General features: G+C 41.5%; 1 protein-coding gene across 1 annotated transcript; it reads right to left on the reverse strand.

Moving 5' to 3' along the window:
- Positions 1 to 2,562: 2,562 nt before the first annotated feature.
- PYGO1 (pygopus family PHD finger 1) lies at positions 2,563 to 21,781 on the reverse strand. Its single transcript, XM_075531890.1, has 3 exons — positions 21,401 to 21,781; positions 6,433 to 6,518; positions 2,563 to 5,390 (listed from the first exon to the last, which is right to left on the reverse strand). Exons 1-3 carry the CDS (start codon positions 21,447 to 21,449, stop codon positions 4,263 to 4,265), a joined length of 1,263 nt encoding a protein of 420 aa, XP_075388005.1. The 5' UTR covers positions 21,450 to 21,781; the 3' UTR covers positions 2,563 to 4,262.
- Between the last annotated feature and the right edge of the window lie 615 nt (positions 21,782 to 22,396).

Consider the following 22,396-nt stretch of genomic DNA (forward strand, 5'->3'; position numbering starts at 1 on the left):
AGATATTGAAGTCCATTCTAAATAGTCTTTTAAAGTCCACTTATGCACTAATTTCATCTGCATCATAGCAAAGGGAGGGGCTTACTCTCTCTTAAAAACAAACCAACCACAACCATACAAAGTCTGGAGGAAAGATAGGAAGGTTTAACATACTGTGTAGAGAACCAGGTGGGAGAAAGCCAGTCTGTTTATACAGCATTCCACTGGAACCTGGAAACACATCAGAGATCTAACCACCTTACTGGATCACATCAGGACCTGAAAAGGCCTCTGCTTCTCTCTGCAGAAAATGGAAATGTCAGCATGGTACAATGGGTTAACTACACCATGGTTTAAATAAGCTTTTAGGAGTTCCCTTAGGAATCTGATCATTTCATATAGAGTTCCAGACCACTATTTACAAATGAACTTTGAGAGCCTGGATCATTTTAATTAAATATTTTTAATTTAAAATTTCAAAGTAGCACAAATGTTCATGTATATGAAACCTTCACACATCAGCAAAAATGAAATCCTAAAACTCTTTAGAGCTCCCTTACAATCATTGCTTAAAGCCTCTTATTATTAAATACAAAGTTACTATAGCTTGTTGGACAGTAAGTATTTGTACTTAATGTGCTCAAAACAAGCATGTGCAAAAGAATATTAGGTAAAAGACTCCTGATAATGGTTTCAGTTGAGATGATTAAGAGTGGCAGATTCCATGGTGACCTAACCATTAGCAAGGTTCCGTTTCTCTTGCTACCACTAGCAGAGCCGGGAGTCTAATAAAAGGAAATGCACTTACATAGCGTTTATGAAGAATTAGCACTAGTACAAGAAAGTCTTCAGCTTTTGTTTACAGATCTCTCTGTTGGCTAAGAATCTACAGAATTTCATACAAAAGAAAACCACTGACCACAAATCTAATGCTAAGCATTCTATCTGAAGAACATTTTTTCCCCTACAAGATAAACGATTCGAATCTTAGGGAGCCCTGTAGCATCTAGAAGCCACTGGGCGAGGAATGAACAAAGCAGTTCTGAGAAAGACAACCGGTATTAAAGCTTTCCCTCACACTGACCTGGCCTTGGTAAGAAAGCCTACCTGCTGAAAACCAGCTGAAACCGGCAACATTTGACAATGCAGGAGAAAGTCCTGAGATTTTTCTACTCAATTTTTGTTTGTAATTTTTTTGTATGTGGTGTGAAAGGATTGTATCGAAGCAGGTGTGACCTTCAGCACAGACTATTCCTCCTAGGGGTGTTTATTTCCATCATGGTTTCTTTCGAAACATTTAGAGCAGCTCATCACTTGTCACAGGAAAGCCATGTAAATTTGTAGAACAGCTATTTGGGATCAAATTGGGCAAATCAGCATCAGGCCACTGTGATAGTCTATCCCTTTTCCCACCAAACTGCATCTAGATAATTTTGGCTATAATTCATGATCAGAATCAACTACATGTTTTTCTTTAGAATATTTACAGACTTTTCTTTAAGGATGGTGCTTTGAGGGTTTAAACACTTGAATAAAAATTCACTTGCTTGGAAGTCTTTAAAAACTACTACTTGGAAATGAAAAACCACATTCCTGGTTAACTAGCTTTAGTTTTGGAGTTTCACAAAAACAGCCTAGCTGCAGAACTATAAGCAATAGAGGGCTTAAGAAACTGCATAATTGCTCTTACCCCCCCCCATAATTGCTCTTAATGATGAACACAACTGAAGAACTATCAAGGAAAATGTTAACTCCTGAGACTACTACAAGGTTCTATTCATAATACCTACTTCTATTGTCATAAGAAATTATGACCTGATGCTACTAGAACTGTGCACACAGCATATGGTGCATCCATTCTTTAAAAAATCACTACAACGGAGGGCACATGTTTTGAGAATGATGAGGGCAATGAATGTACAAATGTGCTTTATACAATTGACGTATGTATATGTATGGATTGTGATAAGAGGTGTATGAGCCCCTAATAAAACGGTTTAAAAATCACTAGAACTTCAAGAGAAAACACAACTATATCTTTAAATATTTTAAAAGAATTATCTAACAAAAATAAAACATAAACAAACAGGATCTTTAAATATACTACCATACAACATCAAATGTCAAGAGTCAGTCAAATACATTGCATTTTAACTTACTTAAACTGATAAAAGTTCACGTACAAGAGTAGCATGTGGGGGATTCAAAAAGTTCATGAAAAAATTGCGTTATTCTTTAATACAATCTTCCCATAAACTTTTTGAAGTGCCTTGTACTAAAGTTCATATAATTTCATTTCTTAAAATTGTAAATATCTGTATTTTTAAACTTTTAAAACATTTTATACTGACTTTTGACTAGTGAAAAGTAAATGGAGGAAAAGCTTCACTAACTTGTACCATATGAAATTGCTGTTTTTATAAGTCAAAATTAAAATACAGCATTAAAAAATAAGTCTATAACATCATCAATAGCTTCTCCCCAATAGGATATTAAAGTTTATTTCATTTTTATAAAATTCATTTGTCAGAATGTATAAATTTCTGAAATAATCTAGCTACTGCTTCTCATTTGGGGAATGTGTTGTTTCTTAGCAAATGGTACAAATAATAAAAAATATCGTAGTCATTAGATTAAGGTCTGGTGGATGTGACAGAATTTCAAAGCCCAATTCAAGGACTTTTCAATAGTGGCAAGTGACATGTGAGGGTAAGTGCTGTACTATAAAAAGTGAGTTTGCTTGTTAAGACGTTTTTAAATTCAAAATTTTCATGCATGATTTTCTCTATAACATGCTGTTGCTATCACTGTTTTGTTCAGATTGTAGTTAACAATTTGTGCCATCTGCAGCCTACCATGCACACAGTCTTCATCACTTTCTTGCTTGCATTCGTAATGTGGGTGGCATGCTTAGGAGCTTCAACATGGAACCATGATAAAAATTGCTATAAATATAATACAGTATTGTTGTCCACAGGTTATGATACACTCCAAACACTGGTTTTGCTATTTTGAATCTTTTTTTCCCCTCCAGTTTTGAATCTAAGGAGCACATCTCAAGTTGTCTCCATTTCTTATCACCTCTCAAGAAAGTCCTTTCTTGCCCATTTTTTTGTACTTCCCCAAGTTACAACAGACTCTCCTAGCTGCCAGGCACCAGTGCCAAGTCAAGGTTGGATGCCAAGTCCGGGTTAGACACTTGGCTAGCATTCTGTGGAGGAGTCTGACTGCAGTTTTCAGAAAGAGTTTGTCTGAAATGTTGACTAGGTATGTTACTTAGCTTTCCATTTGGCTCTCCATTGATCTTTTCTCAAAGTGAATTTTGATGTCCTCTGAGTCACATTTTTGGTTCCAAACAAAACTTTTCAAACCACTATTGAGTAGTTATTTTATAAGCAAAGCCCTCTAAGACTGAACTGATATTTCTACCTGCCTTATTTGCAATATATACCAGTTTAAATTTATAAAAGAGTATTCACAATTTCCCGAGAATACCGTTTATTTCTCTAGAAAACTAAAAACAACTGAATAACCGAAGATAATTTAAGAGCATCATCCTATTATAACTCTAGCACAACTGGAAATATAAGTTAACTCTTACTATTGTGGTCAATTTCCAACTGACTGAATATTAGCAATTTCATATGGTACAATCTTTGTTAATCAATAAATATGGTGTTTCTACAATATGTGAAGCTCTGTCTCATAGTCATACAAACAGATATCCTGCAAAAACTGACCTGGAAAGTTACTAATTTCAAGAACCCTAGTCTAGGTTGGAAAATCTGGTATCATATTCTAATGCTTTTTAAAACATCCATTAAAAAACATTCATGCTTCTCATCTCATAGCTGTGCACATTTTGTTCTAAAAACATGCTAAATATATCCTTGAAAAACTTTTTGAACTAATTGTTGAATGTGGCAACTTCAAAGTTCATCAATGAAATATTTCTTTCAGTGATTCTAACTTTCAAAAGTTAAAACTTGCCTACATTTTCAATATATCTTTTTGAAGCTTTAAGAGGTTTTTATGATAAACAATAACAATTAACACTTATTTGTATATCTTCTATAGCACTCCCACATACATTATTTTCAGATAGCAAAAAGAGATCATTAAAAACCTGTATTAGTACTAACATGTAACACTAATAAAAACTAAAAGGTAAATTATCTTTTAGCATGTGAATTTAAAAAATAATGTAAAATACTAAAATCCTGCGTCACTGAACCTTTGTGATACACCAGGGGAAAGCATTTTCGCTAACGCCTATGATTTGATTAACTATCAGTGCCCACTGCAGGGGGGCCAGACGTTTCTCTAGTGCGCATTAACTGGACATCTTTGTCAGCCATACACGTGTCACAGCCCCACACTGCTGATGCTTCTGCAGTTAGAAGGCCGTACGCGGTTTCAGTCATCCCAGTGCAGATCCGATGAAACCATTTCTGACAAGACGCCTCACACAAGATGGCATCCTGATCATCATTCACTTCGTTTGTACAGATCCCACAAGGATACACTGGGTCGGAAGATGAGTGGCCGTGACGGCTTGGGTGGAGAGAGGATTTATTGCTTTTTTCAGTGGTAGGTGCATCTGCTGCGCTTCTAGGTTGTCGCGGCTTATTCTGCGTCCCATTTGCATGGGTGTTATTTGTAGCTTCGGTACTACTGGAACGGCTGTTCTCTTGGTTGACCGCATTGTTTCGGTTAACACTTTTTAATTCAATATTACTTGGATTCACTGTGTCATCCATATTTAAGTGAGGTGGATGAGCAGAGGAGTTTTGGTTAGTGTTTTTGGTCGTTCCTTGACTAAAGTCTTGTTTTGGGGGTGGCGCTTTTGCTTGACCAAAAGTGTTTGGGGGAGGAATGAAAGAATGATTAGGTTCTAGAGGAGACGTAAAATTTGAATTATTTCCAGGGACAAAATTAGATGTCAAGTCAGGGTTAGATACTTGGCTAGCATTCTGTGGAGGAATCTGACTGAAGTTTTCAGCAGGATTTTGTCTAAAATGTTGATTAGGCATGTTGACAACATTCTGACCTAGTGCACTATTGTAAGATGGATTTCCAAAACTTGAATTATCATGTGGCCCAAAGTTAAAAGCATGAGGTCGATTAAAACCCATGCCCAAAGGATTCTGAGGAAATGGGTGTGGCTGGTTCCTGAGTGAGTAAGGTGCACAGTATGGGGAAGACATCCTTGGGGGCACGTGAGGTGGCATTCTGAATGTGCTATACCCTCCAAAGCCAGGATAACCAGGGCCGAGGTACGGATTTGACGAAGGCAGTGGTTTGTAGGAAATCGTATTGTAGTTGTCATCAAATGGATTAGCAGCCACTAAGTGGTCAGAGTTTGGATTTGGTGGTGGAGCATACTCAGACAATGGAGGAAAAGATGGCCCCTGAAATGAGAATGCAAAGTAAAACACATGTTTCTGATCAAAGACAGCAGCATTTAAAAAATCTCCTGTTAACACTGACAAACCTGGTTTTAGTCAACTTTCTCTTGTGATGTTAGGAAAATTTGGTTCACTTGACCTTCTGAGTACAATTAATGTTTACATTTCATTATGCTTAATGATAAAAATGTGTAAGTTTCTTTTAGAAACGGACATAAGACAGTCTTTTCTGAGCACAATTCCATTTTTACTTAGGACCCCCAAATTATTTAGTTTTCCAAAACGGGTTTCCTTATAATTTTCATTTAAATTGCTTTCCTATAACTCGAAATCTTTCACTTAAAACCAAAATACACTATAACCGAAAATACCTTTTGGACCCTAGATGTCCATAAAATTAAGTAACCATAAACAGTATCTAAAATTTGACTGTGGGAGGAAGTTATTGAAATATTCCCAAAGCACTAAGCTCTGGGTCTCAGACTGGAAAAATAAACTGCCAGTTTTAGTCACATGGTAAGTTTAACAGATGAGGCCAAAATGAAAATCTAAAAAGCAATCAGTACACACATACTTATTCATAGACTTTATCTTAGAAAAATGCTTCAAACTTTGAAAGCCTGTACCTAGAATTATTAAAACCAAAAGATAAACAAAGGCTGTCTCTTCCACGATTGTTTAATGATCTACACATAACACTGAATTAGTGTAATAGTTTAACATTATTTCAAGCTAATCTTGCATTTGTAGATTTTAAAATCTTTTAGTAGAATTATAGGCAATTCTGATTTTGAAAAATATATCTCAAATTAGGTTTCATATGAAACATTTTAATATCTCTGTCCACACCACCTTCCCTTATCTACTCTGGGCCTATAGTCTAACACTAGCTAGTGGTTTCAGAGTTTAAAAAAATAAATAATAGTCACTGAGTACAGAATTCACTATTCTGTTCTGAACCAGAATAGGAAATGAGTAAATTTAAATTTATCTCACCAACCTGATCCTACCAGTGAAGAAGAGCTGTCACAAAACATCAAGTTACCTGTGTATTGGCCTTGCGTTTTTTCTTATCTGGACTTCCAAGCTGTACACCTGGCCCTCCTAACCCATCCAGTCCACTATCACCACCTAAAACAGAAATGAAAACCCAGATAATATTCCTACTTATAAGTAAAGTCATTTCCTATTTCTCAAGGCAATACCTCTTTCTAATTACCTGATTTGTTGTCTGTTTTTGCTAGATAATAGCATTAGGTTTGATTATCTTTGTTCTTTCTAAATAAAGTCTTCCACAGACTTTCCGCCAGAAGTACTCACCCATCTCTGCTCTCCTACTATGTCTTATTGTACTTCAGTAAAAAGAAACTCTTCCTTCCGGTCCTGGACAACCCTGCCATCTGGTTCTGTCCCTGAGGCAACAATTTCAATCTTTCCAAAGATACTCTAGACATATTTATGTATATCATTTTGGAATGGTACACAAGTGATGAGAATATGGCAAACCATAATTACTGATCTGTACATTGCTTTCTTATTTGGAGATCATTCCATATCAGTACATATAGAATGGCTTCATTCATTACTAACTGAATGGTATACCATAGTGTGACTGCAACATAAGTTATTAAACTATTCCTTTCCCTGTTGATAGACATTAAGGTTGCTTCCAAATCTTTGCTATTGCTTCAGTGATGATGTCAATATAAATGTTTTCACATACATGTACATCTCACTTCTGGAACTTGAATTATGGCATTCGAGTATTTGTGTTTCAATTCTTCAAGATAATGTGAAAATGTAACAATGTATAGGAGGACTAGCTTGTTCAATATTGGTGTATGAGCAAGCAAAAGCAAAAGCTTGCTGCCAAGTGAGATTAAAAGTAAAATTTAACAATATAAACTTTTCCATTAAAATAATTATGGAAAATTCTAAACAAAAACAGAAGTAAAAATTGAAAGAAGAATATAATTAACCCCATATATCCATTATCCAGCCCTACCAACCATAAATATTTGGCCAATCCTGTCCCTTCACTGCTCCACCTCTCCAGATATCATTTTATCTGTAAATATTTTAGCTAAGGACTTCTAAAAGACATAACCATAATACTTCTAATGCTAAGAAAATTAACAATTCCTTATTATTATCTAATAGCAATACAAGTAACTCATAATATTTGTTATGGTTTGTTCAGTTCAGGATCCAACTACGATCCACACATTTTAATGGATTAATGGGTCTTTTAATTAATAGATTTCTCTTCTATCACTCTATTTTTCCTTACAAGTTGATAACCGAAAGAACCTGTTGGATCCTTATGCCAGCTATTAAGTCATGCATTTTTTGGCTTCAAAACCACCCCCATTAATGTTGGGACTAAAACTTTTGCAAATTACATTTCTCCTTCGTTGGGCTCTTCCCACAGGAGCAGTAGGATACTAGGAGGCTCCAGCAGATCAGATAGGAATATTTGCTCCTCCATTTGCTTACTTTTCCTGTCACCCCAACAGTAGTGCTTCACTATTGAATTGGTATTGTTTCCAGTCTTAAACTTCCCACCTCCTCCCAAAACTAGTTTCAACATGCCACCTCCCAGGCATGAGTACCCAACTGGGCAATGCCCCAACCTCAGAGTCTGAGTCCAAGCTTGGAAGAATCCTTTCCCCAAGCTTCTGTGCTTTTTCTTTGTTCCCGCAGCACTAAGTGTGGCCGTTACGATATCTCCATGTTACCTCTTGATACTGTGTTTTTTCAGCTCTTCAACACAAGTTTAATGAACTCCTTACGTAAAACTGTTATAAATTAAGAGTATCATTTATGTTTTCCTACCTGATAAATTTCTGCTAGCATCTAGATAGTACTGTTAGCATAGTGCACGTGTTCATTTATTGTACATTGATAGTCAGATGGATCTAAACAGAAGCACATTAGTTTCCCATGCAACAATTTAAATATTTTGTTTTGTGGCATCGGGTGTAATTTATCTGTCCTGGGTTCTGTCCTTATGTAACGGCACTCTTCCCACTTCTTGGTTGGGTTTCCCAGTTCCATTTGTGCTTTTCCCCCGGCCCTTCCCATTTTCTGAAAAGTGCTTTTGGGCAAATGCTGCCCTTTTGGTTCTGTGTGATTGATTGTCCTAAGTAGTTTCTCAAGGGAGTTATTGCTGAGTTAATAGACTTAGTATTTAATCTAACATCTGATCCACCCACTTGGAACCTGATGGACTTAGACTTGCCTGCTTCTACAATTGTGAGTCATTTTCTTGGGAAAATTTTCTCTACAGCTGCACATATGTTCACATCACGAGCATTCTTCTGAATGCCTTTTTTGGTAAAATGTCTCTGCATGTCCTTTGCCCATCTTTAATTGGATTGTCTTTTTGTTGTAAAGGTGTTGAACCTTTCCGTAACTTTCAGAGATTAGGCCTAGTAGGCCATTGCCATAATTGTTTTCCTAGTCTGTATGTAGGCTCTCTTTCTACTCTTTTCAAGTTTTCTCATAATATAATAATTTTAAGAAATCATTTATCTAGTTTACTTTGTGCATTTTTTAGTTAGGTTTAATATTCTATTTCGGCCATATATTAGGGTCCCTAGTGTTGTCCTTATTTTTTTTCTTCCAAGATCTTTCTAGTTTTAGGCTTTATATTTAGACCTCTACAACACATTTTGAAATACGAGAGGGTATCCACCCAAAAAAAAGATGTTTCCCCCCCAAAGCTATGTATTTCAATTTTTTTACAAAACCTTATCATCTTCAAAGTACTCTTCATTATACTTAATACATTTGTCAAATCTGTGATTCCATTCTTTTTTTAAAATTGTGAAATATTTATTTTTAATTAAAAATTAATGAAATTTTGTCTTTTTTGTTTTGAATCATTTTATTGGGGGTTCATACAACTCTTTTTTTTAAACGTTTTATTAGGGGCTCATACAACTCTTATCACAATCCACACATACACATACATCAATTGTATAAAGCACATCCGTACATTCTTTGCCCTAATCACTCTCAAAGCATTTGCTCTCCACTTAAGCCCTCCGCATCAGGTCCTCTTTTTTCCCCCTCCCTCCCCGCTCACCCCTCCCTCATGAGCCCTTGATAATCCACAGATTGTTATTTTGTCATATCTTGCCCTATCCACAGTCTCCCTTCCCCACCCCTCTGCCGTCCATCTCCCTGGGAGGAGGTCACATGTGGATCCTCGTAATCAGTTCCCTCTTTCCAACCCACTCACCCTCCACTCTCCCAGCCTCGCCCCTCACACCCCTGGTCCTGAAAGTATCGTCCACCCTGGGTTCCCTGTGCCTCCAGCTCCCATATGCACCAGTGTACAACCTCTGCCCTATCCAGTCCTGCAAGGTAGAATTCGGATCATGGTAGTTGGGGGGAGGAAGCATCCAGGATCTGGGAGAAAGCTGTGTTCTTCATCGGTACTACATCGCACCCTGACTGACCCATCTCCTCTCCTAACCCCTCTATGAGGGGATCTCCAATGGTCGACATTTGGGCCTCGGGTCTCCACTCTGCACTTCCCCCTTCATTCACTATGGTTATACACAAACACACACACACATATATTTTTTTGCATGATGCCTTATACCTGGTCCCTTTGGCACCTCATGATCGCACCGGCTGATGTGCATCTTCCATGTGGGTTTTATTGCTTCTGAGCTAGATGGCCGCTTGTTCACCTTCAACCCTTTAAGACCCCAGACACTATCTCTTTCGATAGCCGGGCACCATCAGCTTTCTTCGCCACATTTTCTTATGCACCCGTTTGTCTTTGGCGATCGTATCATGGAGGTGTGCAGCCAATGATATGATTTTTTGTTCTTTGATGCCTGATAACTGATTCCTTCAGGACCACGCGGTCACACAGGTTGGTGTGTTCTTCCATGTGGGCTTTGTTGCTTCTGAGCTAGATGGCCGCTTGTTTATCCTCAAACATTTAAGACCCCAGTCACTATCTCTTTTGATAGCCGGGCACCATCAGCTTTCTTCACCACATTTACTTGTACACCCACTTTGGCTTCAGCGGTTGTGTCGGGAGAGTGAGCATCATAGAGTTCCAATTTAATAAAAGAAAGTATTCATGCATTGAGGGAGTGCTGCTCATACAAGTCTTATCACAATCCATGTATATATCCATTGTGTCAAGCACATTTGTACATTTGTTGCCATCATCATTCTCAAAACATTTGCTTTCTGCTTGAGCCCTTGGAATCAGCTCATTTTTCCTCTCCTTTCCCCCTTCCCCCTCCCTCATGAACCCTTGATAATTTATAAATTACGATTTTTGTCATAGCTTACACTGTATGACATCTCCCTTCACCCACTTTTCTGTTGTTGGTCCCCCAGGGACGAGGTTATATGCAAATCCTTGTGATCGGTTCCCCCTTTCCACCCCACCCTCCCTGCACCCTCCTGGTATCGCCACTCTCAGCACTGGTCCTGAAGGGATCATCTGTCCTGGATTCCCAGTTCCCATCTGTACCAGTGTACATCCTCTGGTCTGGCCAGATTTGTAAGGCAGAATTGGGATCATGGAAGTGGGGTAGGAGTAAGCATTTAGGAACTAGAGGAAAGTTGTATGTTTCATTATTGCTACACTGCACCCTGACTGGCTCATCTCCTCTCCACGACCCTTCTAGAAAGAGATGTCCAGTTGCCTATAGATGGGTCTTAGGTCCTCAATCTGCACTCCGCCTCATTCACAATGACTTTTTTTGTTCTTTGATGTCTGATACCCAATCCCATCGACACCTCATGATCACACAGGCTGGTGTGCTTCTTCCATGTGGGCTTTGTTGCTTCTGAGCTAGATGGCCGCTTGTTTACCTTCAAGCCTTTAAGACCTCAGACGCTATATATTTTTTATAGCTGTGCTCCATCAGTTTTCTTCACCACATTTGCTTGTGTACCCGCTATGTCTTCAGCAGTTGTGTTGGGAAGGTGAGCATCATAGAATGCCAGTTTCATAGAACAAAGTATTCTTGCATTGAGTAAGTACATGACTCTATTCTTGAAAACATTTTTCAAGCTCATCTGCTTGGATGGCTGACAGCACCTGCCTCGTTTCTTTTCTTCACTTCTTCTATGTAGTCAAATCACTGTCCTTTCGTGTCCTGTTTCATTTGCAGAAACAAAAAGAAGTCACATGGCCCAAGTCAGGTGAGTAAGGTATGTGGGGCAAGAGGCATGCTGTTTGTTGCCAAAAGCTGGCACACTGAGATGGCTGCATGAGCAGGTGCATTGTCATGGTGACAAAACCAGTCCTCTGTCTGCAACAAATCAGTCCTTTTTTGTTGCACACTGTTACGCTATCTTTTCAGAACCTCCAAATCAGTGGTTCTCAATTCTCAACCTGTGGGTCGCGACCCCTTTGGGGGTCAAATAACCCTTTCACAGGAGTTGCCTAAGATCATCAGAAATATTTCACAATATACAGTTACATATTGTTTTGTGATTAATCACTATGCTTTATGTTCAATTTTTAACAATGAAAATACATCCTGCATATCAGATATATAAATTATGATTCTTAACAGTAGCAAAATTATAGTTATTAAGTAGCAATGAAAATAACTTTACGGTTGGAGGTCACCACAACATGAGGAACTCTATTAAAGGGTCACAGAATTAGGAAGGTTGAGAACCACTGCTCTAAGTAGAAAGCTTGATTAACAGTCTGACCTGGTGAAATGAACTTCAAATGCACAGTAGACATATTCGGCCATTCAGGAGGGTGACAGATGTCCAGAATGAGGTTTATCATCAATCGACATTTCACCAGTTTTGAAATGAGAAAACCACTCATAGACTTGAGTTTTTCCATGGTGCTGTCCTTGTAAGCTGTGCTCAATATCACAGCAGTTTCTGTGGCATTTTTCTTGAGCAGGAAAAAAATTTCACAGCTGCACGCTGTTCTCTTACATTGGCCATCACATTTAACAAGGTTTGAGTGATTCTAGTTTTACAAAAAAGTTCACTGTGATGAGAGAACCTTCCCAGGTGACTCCATTGAGTGCACTGACTCAGAGCGAGTTCCTTGATGCTCGCCTAGCAGGAAAAACAGGTACTACAAAAGTTCTGCTCAGACCAGCACAATTCCATTTTGGGGGGGTACCCTCTCCTATGTTTTATATATGGTGTGAGGTCTGAGACTTGTGGTATTTCTCTACAGACAGGGTTAAAAGGCTGTAGATGTTTATATGACACATGGTAATAATTTTAGAAGAATATCAGACTAGTTCCAAAGAGTTGGAAGATGTACGATGTTGTGAGAGATTGCCTTTATTTTTCTTCAATAATGCTTACACTAGAACTCTTTCCTTTCTATATACAGCTGGCGATTAGTTTTTCCCATCTCTTTAAAGGATCCTGTTGGCATTTGGATCAGGATTGTATTATATATTGCATTACAGATGTGTTCAAGTAGTATTGGCATTTGCATAGTGGCATATTTATGTCATGAGTAACATATTTATGTCAGTCTCTTGGTTTCTTGAAGTAGTGTTTTGCTGGTTTCTTTGTATGTCCTTTTATATCCCAGATTACATTTATTCCTTAGTATTTTATTGAAGCTACTCACAAAATTATGTTAATTAACAGATTCTATTTGCTCTTTTCAAGTAGCCTTGGTGGCAAAGTGGGTTATGTGTTGGGCTGCTAATTGCAAGGTCAGCAGTTTGAAACCACCAGCTGCTCTTCCGGAGATAGAGGAGGCTTTCTAATCCAGGAAAGTGGTATATTCTCAGAAACCCACAGGAGCAGTTCTACCCTGTCCCATAGGGTTACTATGAGTCGGCATCAACTCGATGGCAGAGAGTGAGTGATTTGCCCTTTTCAGCAAAATTGTAGGATCTGAGAGATACCTCTTTCATATTATTTCCATTGTTCACTGTTTTCTTACTAGAAGGAACAAATCTCTCTCCTGTTCTCTTCATAACCACTTTCAAACAACACAAGAATGATCTCGCTGTAGATCATTTATACTTATTGACTAATTAAATATAACTAAAAGTAGATGTTGGTCACATTACTTAACCAAAACAAATCAGACCTTCCATTTCTAATTTTAACTAAACATTTACGAATCACTTACAATGTCCCAGGGGCTATTGTCTATGTGAATTATATATATTAATTCATTTCTTCATTCAAATAATCCCGTACCATTATTATTTTCATCTTGCATTTATGAAAAATGATGCCCGGAGATGTTAACTAGCTTGCCAAGTACCATAAAGCTAGTAAATGGCAGAAATAAAGCAAGGGCCATGGCAGCTGAGCTCAAGTCACAGGGCTGTGACTTGTTCACTATTACAATGTTTAACATTAGCGAGTCTATGGTAATTGGGACTAATAAAGAAGACCTGGCATCATTCTTGAGCATACTTTAGGGCTAATCTAAAGATAAATACGACTTAGATTGCTTATAATGCCTGGAGTAAAGTGTTAGAAGAAAGAATTGTGTACCCTTCCCAAGAGATAACCCTGTTACACTCTAGGGAAAGTTAACTAGGGAAGCTGATTACCTTATGTTACTGAAAGCTTCATTAACATTCACCGAATTAGGTTTCAGAAACAACTTTGGTCAACTTTTGGAAGTAGAGATTATTACCTCTCAGGATCTCAGCTTCTAGAGGAAGCTCTTAATTTCCTATATCCTATGTATGTACGGATATAAAACTTAAATTTAACATGACCAGTACTCTGCTAGAGATGAGTACAGGATGCCCAGGGACACGAAGAACTCTCATCTAATCTTGACTCTGGGAGATGAAACTGAATGAAGACATTCTGGGAGGTGAAACTGAATATATCAGCAAAGGTAGGGAAAAAGAGGCCCTATGGAGCATAAGGTTTCCAAGGCAAGAGAGCCCAGAAACATCTAGAAGTGTGAATACTTCGGATTGGAGTAGAAGATGCACATTTAATGACATTTAAATAATGAAAATGAATGGGAAGAATGAGTGGCAGGCCAGAGTCAGATTAATATAAAGGGGGTTTATCTAAGATGAGTTTACGTCATTGGGGGGGCGGTATGCTTTTGTTTTTCTGTTTTTCAGTATATGAAACCAGGATTGACGAACCTACAAGGGACAGTAAGAAGAATAAGGGTTGGGGTGAGGGGGTGGGGGGGGGGGAGAAGAGCTAATGTTAAGGAGCTGAGAAAGGAAAACAATGGCTTGAAACTGATTGTGGTAGCAATTGTACAATACTTCTTGATCTGACTGAACTACGGAAAGCTATCTTTATTAACTCCTAACAATACGGTTTTGAAAAAAAATTTTAAAGCTATTATTTCAATCCTAAAAGCGATGAGAACCATTAAAGAATTTTATATAAGAGGGCAATGTGATTTAATTGTGTTTTGGGAGTACTACAAGGACAGAAGTACCCTGGATGAAGTGTTTGGGCAGCTAACCCAAAGTCAGTAGTTTGAAACCACCAGGTTCTCTGTGGTGAGGCTTTCTACTCCTGGAAAGAGTTACGTCTCAGACACCGACAGGGACGGCTCTACTCTGTCTAGTAGAATCAGAATTGACTTGATGGCCACGGGGGGAGTAAGTGAGAGGGTGGGTGGTGGCAATGAAACAGTGGTTAGGCCCCTGCAGTTGGAGTCTACCTCTGTCATTTATTAGCCGGGTAAACCCGGAAGTGTTGCTTACCCACACTTTATTTTATGCCTCCAACATCAGTTCTCTAGTGTCAACTATAAAACTAGGATGATAACCACATTTAACTCACAGGGCAGTAGAGGATTAAGATGATCCATTTAAACTACTTAACCGAGTGTTTGGAAATTACCGAAGAGCACCAAACAGCCAGTTCCTTTATGTTGGCTGTGACGCCTGGTGACTTCATGTATGTCAGAGTAGAACTGTGTTCTCTAGGGTTTTTAAGAACTGATTCTTCAGAAGACAGCCAGGTCTTTCTTCCCAGAGCCTTTCAGTTAGCCATCAAGCGCTCCACAGTTTGCACCACGAGGGGCTCTAAGTACTCAACAAGCGAAAAACCCTCACTGCTGTTGAGTGAATTTCAACTCATAGCACCCTATGGAACAGTTAGAGCTGCCTCGGTGTTCCTGAGAAGGAACTGCTGATGGAAGGGGAGCGCCCAGGCTTTCTCCCGGGAGCTCAATACCGTAGTGATTTAACACCAGAGATAGCAATGTGGCAGATGGTTAAAGGAGTCAAAGGGGGAGGCCAGGAACCTGTGAGAGGGTGACTGAGCTCATCCTAGAAATAAACAAGATCTAAATTAAAGCCGTGTCTGTAGGCAGTAATAATCAAAGAGAGAGCAGAGCGTTGACCTGCAGTTTGTCCCCTTTCGGTTATTGTAGCAGTCTACCAAATGTTACACATCTGGGTTTGTTCCGATTTCACTTTGTTGGTCATAACTGAACCATTTCAAAACCCTGGTTCAAAACATATTAAAGAGACATCTAAGATAAAATTATTTTCGCTGCAACTTCTTAACTGTAATTTTGTTATTGGGGACTTTGGGACAATACTGGGTGAGAGCACAGGGAGGGCTTGAGCCAATGGATAAATGAGGCAGAGTTCATCAGATTAGGAACTTGGGAGAAAGATCAGATTAGATACTTCATGTCAAAAAGGGAGCGAATTCATCTCATTATCATATATCCACTCCTTCTACAACTCTCTGACTCCATTCTCTCCCAGTTTTTCTCATGCATCTCTGGCTACTCCTTTGCATTCTGCTTTTCAGGCTCTACTTTTCCCTTCTATCTCTAAATGTTAGTGGTCCCAAAGGTGCTGTTCGCAATGCCTTTCCCTTCTCACTTTTCAATCTCTCTTGGGTGTGCTCATCTACTCCCAAGGTATCAATTAAGTTTCACTTGTTTACTGATGACTTTCAAATTTCTATTTCTGGCTTAGACCATTCACCTCCAAACCATGTATCTCTATTGTCTACACTATAACTATAATATCTCAGAGAAATATTCATGCAATGTGTCTAAAACCAAACTAATTCCCTCATAATCTGCTTAGCCTTTATATGACTAATTTAAAATATAACAAAACAAAAACTAATTTCTGCAAGCTTTTCCTCACCAGGTCATCTCCTCCACTTCATGACTATGGAAATTATGCTCTCTCCCCAAACCATTCCAATCTTCCATACCTCACACCAACAAGACCGTTCGTGTTCTAGAACTATAGACTTCTATAGTTTGGGTACTTTTATGACAGCATGTGCTATAATCTTATTCTAAACTACATCATTATAGCTTCAATGTAATTTTTACCTCTAGTTCAGCGGTTCTCAACCTGTGGTCACGACCCCTTTGGGGGTCAAACGACCCTTTCATAGGGGTCACCCGATTCATAACAGTGGCAAAATTTACAGTTATGAAGTAGCAACAAAAATAATATTGTTGGGGGTCACCACAATGAGGAACTGAATTAAATGTCCGTGGCATTAGGAAGGTTGAGAACCACTGCTCTAGTTAAATGTAATAAATCTGAAGTGAATGCCTTCAATTTTTTTGCTCTTCATCTCCAAATATCTATTTCTCTTTTCTTCCTCTAAAACTTCATTTATGTCTTTGAGACCTATTCCCCTTTCCGACTCTACAGGGACCTACTTTATGAGAAGCTTGCCTGTCTCACCCCCTCAACTGCTAGAACAGAGTGTCTAACCTGCAGTAGACATTCAAGAATATGTACTTAATGCTTTATCAATTCAAGAATTATCCTCTTTCTGGAACCTTTTTGGATTCTCTTCTCTCCCTCACCCTCTACATTGGTTTCTTATTTAAGTCTACAAATAGATTTCAAGTCTTCTATCAAGGAAGAAAAGTAAGGATTCTCTTGATGCCATCTCTTCAAGTTTGGGGCTATGCCTGGTTGACCACAAGCTTCTTTTCAAAAATGATTTATACACCACATCCTCATACCTTACTGAATAGTCAAAGCTTTGAAATGTCATTTCCTTCCAAGATCACCTTAACATAACCAATGACCCTCCAGCTCGATTTCACTCTTTATCCACCCTACTACTCTTTCAGCAATTGACACAAAAGTACAAGCAACACTTTGTAGAACTGTCCTCTAGGAGGCCTTCCTTGATTTCCTTAAGGATGGGATGTATGTTCATTTGTAATGCTGCTTGTAACTGAGTATCAATCAATGTCCTTTACTAAAACTTTCTTGAAGACAGGGATTACGTTTCCTTAGCCAATATCTTCTCACTGTCTGGTCCTGTGTCCACTTAGTAGAGATTTGTTTCAAAAAGAAAGTGACTATTGTCATCAGATGAGCAACTAAGAGATGTCTAAAACTGGAGAAGGGGAGGTTTGGCTGCTTGCTAGAACAATGATTTGCTGTTTACTGAAGGAAACTTTTATAATACTCAGATCTCTGTACAAGTGCCGCATAACACAGGTAGCGCAGCTATAGGATCAAGTGTTCTCCTAACACGTAAGCAAACATAGAAGCATTGCTATCAAGGTGAACCTCCAAGTTTTACACAGTAAGACTGAATTCCAAAGGGCTTTCTTGATGGAAGCATATTCCCAAGATTTCCTTTCATGGTGCCACTGGGTGGATTCAAAATGCCAACCTCGAATTGTGTGATATGTGTATTAAATGCCAATACAACTGTTTTAAAAGATGCCAACTAATAAAACTATTTAAAAAAGAGAGAGAGAGGAGCTGATACCAAGGGCTCAACTAAAAAGCAAATGTTTTGAGAATGATGATGGCAACAAATGTACAAATATGCTTGACACAATGAATGTATGTATGGATTGTGATAAGAACTGTACGAGTCACCAATAAAATAATTTATTAAAAAAGAAAAAAAAGATGCCAACTTTTTGGTAAGTCGACAAGCATAAACAGTTTGTGTTATCCAGGGACCAAAGGAAGTTTTGAGTAAGAGGGAAGACTAATAATGACAGTGACCTTCTAAGGTAAATGGGCAAAATGTAAGTGGTATGAGTGGCTATGAACAATCAGAACAAAATTTAAAATATGAATTCATGTATTCATTCATTTGACAATTAATATGGGCAAGTAAGAAAGAGGAGAGGGGTACGGTACATATAAAATATAGTCAAGACCTACCACTTGTAAGCATGGATCTGACTTTTATTAATGGATGTGTGTCCTGGGAAGGTAAGAAGTGGTAGGAAATAGGAGTAAGATACTTTGGCAATGAGTAGCAATCTGAATCTAATTTTAAAATACATGACAAGTTTGGGAGATCACAAATCCACTTCCTCAACCTGTGTACTTCTGAAATCTAGGTCTACTAGTAACAGTTCTCAAACTTCAACATGCAGAAAGATCACCTGGGAATCTCGTTAAAGATGCAGAAATCCTGGTTCTGCGGATCTAAGAGAAATAGAATCTACATTCCTAATAAGCATCTCAAGTGATTCTTTACATTTTTGTTCTACAGAAACACTTACATAAAGCTCTCATTTGCTTTGTCATATTGTTACTGATCTGGGATCCATCTGCAATATTTTACTTAGGTTGACAATAGAGAGATGGATAGGTATCTTAGCTTGACCCCAAGCACAGGGGGTTTGATTACTTGTATTTTTAGAGTATACATGAAATAAACAACTTCTTAAGAAATATGTTATATATCAGTGGGTGGGAAATAAATTAGGCAGTACCAATAGAGCCTATGCCCAGAATATTCATGGCCCAGAATCTAGTTTGATGATAAAAATTGCAACAAAAAATTTCAGAGCAGTATAATTCAGCAGAATTGTGCTTAAGAGGCATTCAGGTGCATATTTCGTACCTTTTATTGATTACCAAAAGATCCAACAGAGTTTTCTAAATTATTGCTCTAATTATTACAGAACAACTTAATATCAAATTCCTCCCTATATTGACCTTTCACTTTAAAGAGTGCTTTATCTCATGTTCTGGGTCTTAACTCTTGAATACTCTTGAACTGACACACGAGCCAACTTCTTGCCACTAAGGTATCAAATCTAAAAGCACAGGAGTTGAAGCAAAACAGCTAGATCTGTGCTCTTAACTCTCAATAAAATACCCTCTTATTTCACTTTAATGAGAATCAAGTTCAAAACTTGATAGTGTTCTTTTCCTTTAACCCCAACGCAGTTTATAATAACAGGCGAGGTAATATGGTGAAAGTATCAAGGGAATAACTGCATCTCGGAGAAAACAATGTCTTAAAGGATTTGGCATCTCAGAACCACAGAGGGTTAAAATAGAAAAGGTGGTACTCATATTAAGCCTTTAAAAACAGTATCTAAAAAAAGCAAAAAAATTTAAAAATACAGTATCTGCTCTGCATTACAATTTTGCTTAAATGGCTAAAAAAATCCCTACCTAAATGTTCTTGAGTGGGTGTCTTTTGGTTACCACTCTGGCACTGAGTTACAGGCCAGCTCTATAGATGCTTAATCTCTAAGTCACAGTGAATGAAAGACAGATGAATGACTTGCGGGCCTTGATCTCTATATCACTTAAGTCAACTGGAAATTTACTACTTACTGATTTGTAAAGCACTTTGGGATCACCATGAGTCAGAATCAACTCAACGGCAGCTCGTTTGTTTTATTTGCCCTGTTTGGATGAAAGGACTACTGCAACTGGCTCCTAACTAGGCTGCCTGCTTCAGTCCTTATTCACTACGGTCTATTCTCCAACCAGCAGCCGGGGAAATCCTGTGAAAATCTAACAGGATCAGGCACTCTGCTGCTTCAAACTGTCCAGCAGTTCCTGACCTCAGAGTCCAAGCCAAAGTCTTTTAAACGGCCTGCACAGCCCAAATGCACACTGCCACACCTCCTGGCCCACTTCATACTACTCTCCCAGTTGCTCACTGTTTCAGTTACAAGGGCTCTCTGCGGTTTCTTGATCACAGTAAGCACAACCTTGTCTTCCCACACACATCCAGCCACGGGGCTCTGGTCTATCACCATTTGCTTTAAGTCTTATACACCAAGTGAGCCTTTCACGATCATCTTATAAATATTTGTGTGTGTGTGTGTGTCTTACAGGGTTTTCTTTCTCCCTGTACCATTTGCTATTTGGCATTCTCCTTCTGTCTGTTTTGCTTACTATCACCTGTTTCGCCAAAAAGTGTGAACTCCATCCACCTGGGTGAGGAGGCTCTGCTTTGTTCACTGCTGCAGCCAGTGCCCAGAACGGTGTCTGCCACCTCACAGCTGTTCAACGCACGTCCACTTGGAAACTTTGACCCGCTTAAGAGCTGGAAAGAAGACCTGGAAGACGGTCCCAAATTCCCAGATGGCGCTGGACCTTGGCGAACTTAAGGCGCTGTACCTTTTGTCTGGTGCATCACCCTCCTGATTTCTCCCAGGCTGCAGGCACATTCCCAACTCGCTAGCGAGGAGGACGCAAACCAATCACGTCTGAAACGGATTTCATTCTGCTCCGTCCCTCCCTCCATAAAGGAACTGTCCTTTGAATGTATATGGCCTCTGCTCTTCGATCAGGGGAAAATCGGGGGAGATCGGCTGCCTTTGGGGGCGGGGTGGCAGTGGCAGTGGCTGGGGGCAGGAGCGGGGCGGGGGGCAGCTTCGGGGAGCCGCGAAGGCCCAGGACACCTTCTCGCAGAGCCTCAACTCTTGAGCCGTGCAACTTACTTTTTTTGGGGGGGTGGGGGGCACCTCGGTCAAGGTCTCCGCAGTGAGGGGCGTCGGGCTCCCCCTTCGGAGCGCCTATTGTGCTGCGTCTGCAGAAGGCGCTAAGGTGGGCGCGGGGCGCGGGATGCGGCCACCACGCAGCCGGGGAGCCGGGCTCCGCGCGGGCTGGGGGTGGGGGGGCCCGGCAGGCGCCGCTCGGCCCGCAGCCTCGGCCCGGGGGGCGCGCGCGGGGCGCCGGCTGCGCGCAGTTAGGCCCGGCCGGAGCGCGGTGGCCTCCCAGCGGCCGGGCGGGCCCGGGGCCCCCCGTGCCCCCCGCTCCCCCCGGCCGGCCCCCCGCCCCACCCCGCCCCCCTCCCGGCTCGGTTACCTCGAACTCTCTTCAGCGCGATGGGATCTTTCTCCTGTTCTGCTGACATCACAGACCGCGGAGCATGACTCCCCCCCAGGCCGCGGGAATTCGGTCTCTTTGATGCGGCGGCGGCGGCGGCGGCTCCTCCTCCTCGCGGGGCCGCGGCGGCGGGGCGAGCCTTCGAGGCGAGCCGAGGCGCGGCCGCGGGCGGCGGGGCCGCGGGCCGACTTCGCAAAGTTTGGGGGGACGACGAGGCCCCGGGGCGGCCGGGGGCGGGGGGCACGGCCCGGCTCAAGCGCTGCGGCGCGGAGCGCGGCCTGAGGGCGGCCCCCTGCCCGGGGCCGGCACGGGCGAGGGCGAGCGCGCCGCCGCCGCCGCCTCAGGAGCCGCGGACACGGGAGGCGGGAGGCGGGCGGCGCGGCCCCGGCGGCGCCCTCTGAGGGGGAGGTCCGCCGCTCGCCGCGCGCGACGCGCAGACACAAAAGCCCCCGGCCGGCAGGCGCCCGCGAAGCCCAGCCCGCGCCGGGGCGGGCGACGGACGTGGCGCGGCCCCGCGGCTTCCCCGCCCCGCGCTCCCCAGCCCCGCGCGGGGACGGGCTTCGGGGGGCGGGGGCCTCGGCCTCGTCCCCCGGCGCCTCCCGCCGCCGCCGCCGCCGCGCGCCCCGCCTCGGCCCAGCCCCCACGGCCCGCGCCGCGGCCTCCACGCCGGCCCGGAACAACGCCGCCGCCGCCGCGGGGACCGGAGGGCATCTCCGAGCTCCGTCGGAGGCCGCGGCGGGCGGGCCGGCCTGGCCGCCGGCAGGGCGGCAGGGGACGCGGGAGCCGAGAAAACTTTGCCCGCGGGCGCGGCCGGGGGCCGGGCGGACACCCCAGGCTGCGGGCCCCGCGGCCCGAGCACCTGTTTGGGCGGTGCGCCCACTCGCCCTTCTTCTGATCCGGATTGGATCGGACCGAATCTCCCAGCCAGCCGTCTGGGCAGAAACCACGAGAAAAACGGGGCTTCCCGGGGACACT

This window comes from Tenrec ecaudatus, chromosome 14, assembly GCF_050624435.1.
Source record: "Tenrec ecaudatus isolate mTenEca1 chromosome 14, mTenEca1.hap1, whole genome shotgun sequence".
Taxonomy (NCBI): domain Eukaryota; kingdom Metazoa; phylum Chordata; class Mammalia; order Afrosoricida; family Tenrecidae; genus Tenrec; species Tenrec ecaudatus.

Bases quoted from the DNA above. Each gene is read 5' to 3' on its own strand.
- PYGO1 (XM_075531890.1), bottom strand. From the start codon at position 21,449: ATGTCAGCAGAACAGGAGAAAGATCCCATCGCGCTGAAGAGAGTTCGA. The intron at 6,519-21,400 runs GTAACCGAGCCG...TTTCTGTTTTAG, and splicing joins CGCGCTGAAGAGAGTTCGAG to GTGGTGATAGTGGACTGGAT. The intron at 5,391-6,432 runs GTAACTTGATGT...TTCTCATTTCAG, and splicing joins AACGCAAGGCCAATACACAG to GGGCCATCTTTTCCTCCATT.